The sequence below is a fragment of the Physcomitrium patens genome, chromosome 3, assembly GCF_059467195.1.
Source record: "Physcomitrium patens ecotype Gransden chromosome 3, ASM5946719v1, whole genome shotgun sequence".
NCBI classification, from domain to species: Eukaryota; Viridiplantae; Streptophyta; class Bryopsida; order Funariales; family Funariaceae; genus Physcomitrium; species Physcomitrium patens.
The window spans coordinates 6273186-6279736 of record NC_143412.1 but is presented as its reverse complement, the minus strand read 5'-3'; the positions used below and the strand labels follow the sequence as shown (position 1 = coordinate 6279736).

The following is a 6551-nucleotide window of genomic DNA, read 5'->3' as shown; positions in this document are numbered from 1 at the left end:
TTAACTAGGGATAATTTTTTAGCAGTCGAGCCATTACCACTTGGTGGATCTGCCACCACGTAAACACGGGAAGAAATTGGATTCTAAGCTTTCAGGGTGGGTCAAGTCGGGAGGAGACTTTCCAGTTGCGATAGTTTCCCAGTGGCCAGTAGGTACACTGACTTTGGTTGCACTTAAGTCCCAGGCACTGGATTCATCGCTTGCATCGGCGCTTGGTGGCGCAGCTGGTAGCATTTAATGATGTTTTTGCTGGTATTTGATTCGTTTGATGAAGCGGCTTTTTGTCTGATTCCCAGTTGCGGGACTTGGCTGCTGTTTGCCACTTTTCGGGTCATAGGTACACCTGGGGCTTTTCTGTTGGGCAACGTCGCCCCTTGCTTTTCGGCAATGTGGCGCTAAGTTCGCAAGTGATAGCCAAGTCCCGGGTGAGATTCGGCACTCTGGTGGGCGGTGGTCGTGGTCGTGGACGAAAATTCGATTCAATTTGATGTCGGGATAAAGAACTGCTAGGTTTTATTCGTCTCTTTCGGTGTGTTTTTTCTAGCGAATTCATCAGCTCGATAATGTTGGGAGCTGTTAGATCGGCCATGGTTGTGTATTCAACAGTGTGAGTAGCGGATAGGCGGGGGATGATGAATTTTGAGTGGAGTGTAGGGCTGGGGAAGATGGACCATCAGTGTTTTACAGTACCTGTGGTGGCAAGAGGGCAGTTGGGATCAGCATACGTTGAGTTTCCTCTTGAATCTGGAATGCACTCGCTGGATACTTGCAATCCGATTCCTTCGCATGAGATTGGTCTCAAGTTCACGTCCGAACTCATTTTGAAAAGCTATGGTAGAGACTGCGCCAGGAAGTGGGATATGGTTGCACTTTGATACGAAACCTACTTTAAAGCCTCAGGATTCAGACCACACCACCAAAATTTACGAATTTGCAGGCGAAAGGAGATCTATACCAGGAATGGCCTTACAAAGACTGAAGCTAGTTGCTAGGAGGGATTGTTTTTCTTAAGTGACTTCAAAGACGGATTTGCAATTCGTTGCTGAGATTTGAGGTGAAATCTCTACGCTAATGCTTAAGTTTCATTATCATAGTCTAGTGCCCTACGTGACCGAGAAAGATCTGCATTACGTTCTGTCTGAGTTATTATCTCCTATCGTACAGATTTTGGGAGCGAGGGAGATTTCGTAGAGAGTACAAGGTTTGAGAGCTCGGTTTGTGATGGAGAGAGAGCTGATCGACAGGAGGCGGTGGCCGTGGAAAAGTCGCAAGAACTTTAATGGCCTCAGTACCGGTAGCGCTGATAGCGCATCGTCGCCTGCTCCCGTCAAGCTTTTCGATGAACAGGTCTGCATTGCTCACTATTCTCTCAAGTGAACCACTTCCAATGTCTGCGTGGTTGTGCGCATCCTTGTGTTCATAGACGCACTTGGAGATAGGTTGAATATTGAATTTTTACTCTTGTGATGGTGACAGGAAGTGGCAAGGATACTTCAAGACCAGGTCCGAACTGCGGATGACCAACTGGTGGAGGCTCTACAAGCAGCCGAAGCTAAATACTCACAGAGAGAAAAGGCGCTGAACCTCAAGATTGCAGCTGGAAACGAGAAGCTCACGTCCGCCCTTGCAGAGATCACCATTAAAGATAACTTAGTCAAGCAACATATAAAAGTTGCCGAAGAAGCTGTCGTTGGTAAGCATGATGTTTGGGGGAACCAGCAATCGTTGCGGGTTGTGGCCTTTGCTCTTGCACAAGTGGAACCGGTCAAATGCTAAAATGTAATCCAAGAAGCGCTTTAATTAGGTTTCTGTTACAGGTTGGGAGAAAGCAGAGACGGAGGCGGCAGAGTATAAGGCGGAACTCGAAGATACCTTACAAAAACGACGGGAAACGGAGGAACACGCCAAGCATCTTGATGGCGCCTTGAAAGAGCTCATGCAGCAGCTTCATTGCGGACGTGAGGAGCATGAGAAGCAGCTGCACCAAACAATTGTGAAAAAAACCCGAGATTTTGACAAAGTGAGACTAGAGATGGAGGCCAAATTGGCAGAAGCGTCCAAATCTTTGTCTGACAATCGAACGCACATGATTGAACTAAAAGCCGAAAATGAGGCCATTAACCATGCTCTACAGGTATTCTCGTCGTTTGGTAGTAGAGCTCTTCGGCACCTTATCGAATCTTCTGTTCTGTAGGTATGAAATGAACAGTCTTTGTCGTTATCGTGCAGATTTCTGATAAACTTGCGACGGTTTACAGGATCGTTCTAGGATGATCGCAGAACTGAATGACATAAGAGCTCACGTAGAGTCTGAAATCAAAATTCTTCGGGTATGTGTTTCTTTATTTCCCTCGTCCAGCCTATTCGCTCTTGCCCTCTTCTGGGAGATACTCAGATTGACGTTAACTTTCGGATTTCTTTCTTCTTGTTTTCTGTGTCTTCTTTTGTTTGGTTGTTCTTTATTTTAATTTTAAGTGGGTCCTAGTAGAAGTGAACGTCAGAATTTGTGGAAGCAGGTGCGGTTTGATGGGCTGGAGAAAGAAAATTTTGATCTCAAGTACAAGCTTCACACTGTCACCAAGGAGCTTGAGATAAGATCGGCGGAGCTTGAATATGGGAAGAAAGCCTCGGATGTGATGTCCCGGCATCATGCAGATAGCCTCAAAAAGATTGCCAGGCTTGAGGATGAGTGTAATCGTCTCCGCATGATGGTCCGCAAGAAGCTACCAAGTATGACCACGACTGTATGCTCTCATTTCTTTAAAGTCGCTCTGAGCTTTGATTTATAGCCTGAGAATGTGTAAGGTTTCTAATTCAAGCCCTTTTGTCACAGATCCTGCAGCTATTGTGCGCATGAAGCAGGAACTAGATTCTCTGGCGAAGGAAGCAGGAGAATCTGCGACGCCAAGGCATCGCCGCCGCCAAAGCATGCTCCGAAGTCAGAGTGGGGGAGTGGAATTTTTGCCAATACATGAACTGGTGGTTGTGGATGAGGCTCAGGACCTCCAAGAGGCGAATGCGGAGCGAATCGCAAACATGGATGAGGAAACGCGAATGTTGAAAGAAGCTTTGGCTAAACGGAACGACGAATTGCAATCTGCTCGTCTCATGTGTGCCAGAACTGCAAGTCGTTTGACTGCTGTGGAGGACGAGCTGGAAGCCTTAAAAGCAGGTCTGCATTTAACCACTTCGTCTGACGCCACAAAATTTTGCAATGACCCATTCAAGCTGTTTCTGCCAGTTTCCACCATTGCTTAATGGAATTTTCTGGTATGATGTGGGTATCTTTGAACAGCATCTGCAGAGTCGGTATACATTTCCAGAGAGAACAGCATCTCAAAAGAGACACCCAGTGTGTCTTCATCATCATCATCATCATCGCTGCCTGTTTCTGAGTCAATATCGAAAAGAGTTCCTTGGAGGGATGGCGTGCCCAAGCTCGATCCCTCGAAAAACTCCGTTGAAATGGAACCCTTTGCACATTCTCGCTCGTACTCCGAACCACGACTTGGTTTTAAATCATTTGTCCATGAGCTTGCCGTTGAAAACAGTTCTGGAATTTCCCCGCAGCAGCAGCATATTGCAGACCTAGAAAAGGCTTTAGCAGCCAATTATAGAGACTTTCAGGCGGCAAATCGAACTTGTGAAGAATTGAGAGCGCAGCTTTCTTCTACCGAGAAACAATTCGCTGCTTTACAAGCCCGAAATGCAGCAAATGAGCAGTCCGTCATTGTCTTACAAGACAGGTTGGACAAATTGCTGGAGAGTCAGGTAACGGCAGAAAAGTATCAAACGAACTCGGCAGATGCTGCATCCCCCGAGGTACATTTGTCTCCTTGCTTAAGAGTCGACCGGTTTTTGAGGTTGCCATACATTATTACTAACCTCATAACAACCCCTAAGATTTGTTGCAACGCGTTTGGGATTTTTGTTTGGAGGTGTGTGGGGTTGCACGCGTACTTATATTTCCTACTTCTGTCTGCTCTGTGCGTGTAGGCAAGCATATCTCAGTTTCAAATGGAATTTGCGACAACAGCTAAGTGCGTGATCCAAGCCACCGAGGCTCTTGTCCGAGCTTTAGAAATTCATAATGTTTCCGCGGCAGAAGCAGAGGGTGCATTCGCCTTCGAGCCAATCGTTATGCCTATCCATTGGAAAGAATCTAAATTGGATAGTTCCATGAGTAGTTCATCGCTGGCCGCTAACAAGCTCCAAGAGAGGGAGAGTGACGTTCACTCTGTACTCAGCTTCATGTCGAAGCTCTCATCCAACCTTACTTGCATTGCTGAGCTTTCCACTCTTGTTATCAAGGATCTGAGAAAAGATAGTGAAGCAGTGCGTCTGTGTCTAGATTCAGCCAACGCGCAAATATTTCAATTACAGGAGATTACAGGTAAGAGTCAGGAGGACCGAGTTGCATCAGAGATCCAGGTGGAGGTGGAATTAAACCGGATCTCTGACCTGGAGAGAATGGTCTCGCAACTACAGACAGAAAAAGCTGAAGCTCTTCGCCAAGTCTCAGACGTGGTGACTCAGCTTCGTGAAGCCAAGGAGAAGGTAGATGCTTTAAGTGATCAATTGAAAGAAGCTGAAGTTCTAATTGCGTCGCTACGGCTTCAGACCGACCACCAGAAGCAGGAAGACGAGTTAATTGAGGAAGAATTGTTGGAGCTATCGTCCTCGCATCCTGGTCTTGCGAAGATGTGTGCCGCAGATGCTGAAATGAACGGACTTCATTCTAAATTGGCATCATTGGAAGTTGAGTTGCTTGGGGAGCGTCGACGGCACCACGATTTTATTGCAAAGCTGGAGGATCTGCAACAACAGATCCATAGGTGCCCTGAATCCTTGTTCCAATAGCTTACTCGTATTCCACGGTTTGACAAAACGATGAACCAGATCACAGTTGAACTCTGAGTGCTGTTTGATACGTCACTTATACAAACGGGGGGACTGTGTAAACAGGGGCGTTGGACGGGTTTGTCCTTCGCGAAGCTTGCACAGTGATGAAATTTCAGAACCATTCTTGTCAGACGAGGCTGGCAGTAACGCTCGACAGGTAACCCTCAAACCTTCATGTGAGAATGTATTCAGACTAGCATCGATGCCTAGAATCAAACTGTCGTTGAAAATTACTGGCTTCAGTGAGCTCTCTTGACTGGACAGTCTCCTCGAGTGCCGGATGAAATTGTGTGTGCAAACACTCTCACAGTTCCGTATGTAGGTTTGTTTGTACTTAGTAAGCCCCGTGAAGATTGTGCATGAGCAGGAAAGGGAGATTGCAGCAGCTGCTCTAGCTGAATGCCAACGGACCATCTTGGCTTTGGGCAAGCAGTTGAAGATATTGGGGTTCTCAGAATCCCGCGAACTCACCGTCCGTGCAACAGACTCACCGGAATCCATTAAGAGAATGACGGAAACCATGGAGCTCCTCCGATGGCATGCAGAATCCGGCGACCAAGGCCCGCCCCAAATGAAGAAATCCTCAACTGCGGAGAGCATCGCAGATGGCCCTGTCTCTGTCCCTGCATCCCCTGCACGTTCAGATCATCTGGAAGCCCCTTCCACTCCCGAATCGCCTGCAACGTCAACATTGCGGCGCAGTGTTCGCACTACTCGTCCTTTCCAACTGCCCAAAATCCCTGGCACCAATTGCAATGGCGAGGTGATCTTGTCAAACGCAAACGAATCCGTGGAATCGTCAAAAACAGCTGCTACTTACACGCGATTTCATGCCCGATCGCCAAGTGAAAGCAGTCTCTCATCTGGCCACTCTAACGGCAACTAACCCAAAGAATTTAGCTGAATGTACATTGTACGATTAGTTTTTTGTTCACAATTGAATCCTCGGAGTTAGAGGTAGGCATGAAGGCATGTAGCAGAGTATAGTCTAAGGTGAAATAAAGACACTTAATTCTTCTTGTGCACAATTGACACGAAAACAATCAAACCAACCGTGAATTGTATTCACTTTGTAACTATCAAATTAAGTCCTGTGTACAGGTTGTCGAGGGATAGTACTCATCAAATCGTGCAAAGTTTTAAGCAAATTGGGATATGAACAATATGTACGTTTTATTCAAAGCCAAGACGGACAACCTATCCGCAGCAGAATTGTGTCAGTCAGAAATGCCGGTGTAAGATTTTGTCACAATAAAGAACAATTGTGATTGAAGACGTTGAAAGCACGGATTAAATAAGATTTTATAGTATAATTCAAAAATTGTTCTGAGATTTACCATCGTTGTCCGTAATAGTCTAGATGGTTAGGATAACTGGCTTTCACCCAGTCGACCCGGGTTCGAGTCCCGGTTACGGAGTATCTTTTGCTGTTTTGACAGTACTTGGAAGGACTATGTATATCTGGAGGGATGAGGAGAGAATCAAATTGAAGTGCGCGTTGCACTTAGAAGCAGTTTTGAAACATGTAAAATGTCGGATTAGACCTTGAACAGGCCATACAGCAGCATCAATCAATGCACATATGGCGGATCTCTCGTTCTTTACTGTGATTTCCTGTTTCAGAGACAAAGGAACAATACAGTGAGTAT

General features: G+C 46.2%; 1 protein-coding gene and 1 non-coding gene across 3 annotated transcripts; both read left to right on the top strand.

The window, feature by feature from the left end:
• The first annotated feature begins 449 nt into the window (after positions 1-449).
• Positions 450-6011, top strand: LOC112280330 (filament-like plant protein 4). 2 transcript variants are annotated; one of them, XM_024515712.3, is made up of 11 exons: positions 450-1054; positions 1165-1347; positions 1477-1693; positions 1818-2134; positions 2259-2330; positions 2517-2730; positions 2834-3172; positions 3296-3822; positions 3997-4835; positions 4966-5059; positions 5270-6011. In XM_024515712.3, exons 2-11 carry the CDS (start codon positions 1222-1224, stop codon positions 5786-5788), a joined length of 3264 nt encoding a protein of 1087 aa, XP_024371480.1. In that variant the 5' UTR covers positions 450-1054; positions 1165-1221; the 3' UTR covers positions 5789-6011. The 2 variants fall into 2 exon arrangements, with proteins under 2 accessions (XP_024371480.1, XP_024371479.1); XM_024515711.3 differs by having other exon boundaries at positions 5255-6011.
• A 236-nt stretch (positions 6012-6247) lies between these two features.
• Positions 6248-6320, top strand: TRNAE-UUC (transfer RNA glutamic acid (anticodon UUC)). The gene has a single exon. It is a non-coding gene; the product is annotated as a tRNA-Glu (tRNA).
• The last annotated feature ends 231 nt before the right edge of the window (positions 6321-6551 follow it).

Excerpts from the sequence above, each read along its gene's own strand:
- LOC112280330 (XM_024515711.3), top strand. The coding sequence starts at position 1,222 with ATGGAGAGAGAGCTGATCGACAGGAGGCGGTGGCCGTGGAAAAGTCGC. Across the intron at positions 1,694-1,817 it reads TGCCGAAGAAGCTGTCGTTG|GTTGGGAGAAAGCAGAGACG; the intron begins GTAAGCATGATG and ends TTTCTGTTACAG. Across the intron at positions 5,060-5,254 it reads CTGGCAGTAACGCTCGACAG|ATTGTGCATGAGCAGGAAAG; the intron begins GTAACCCTCAAA and ends AGCCCCGTGAAG.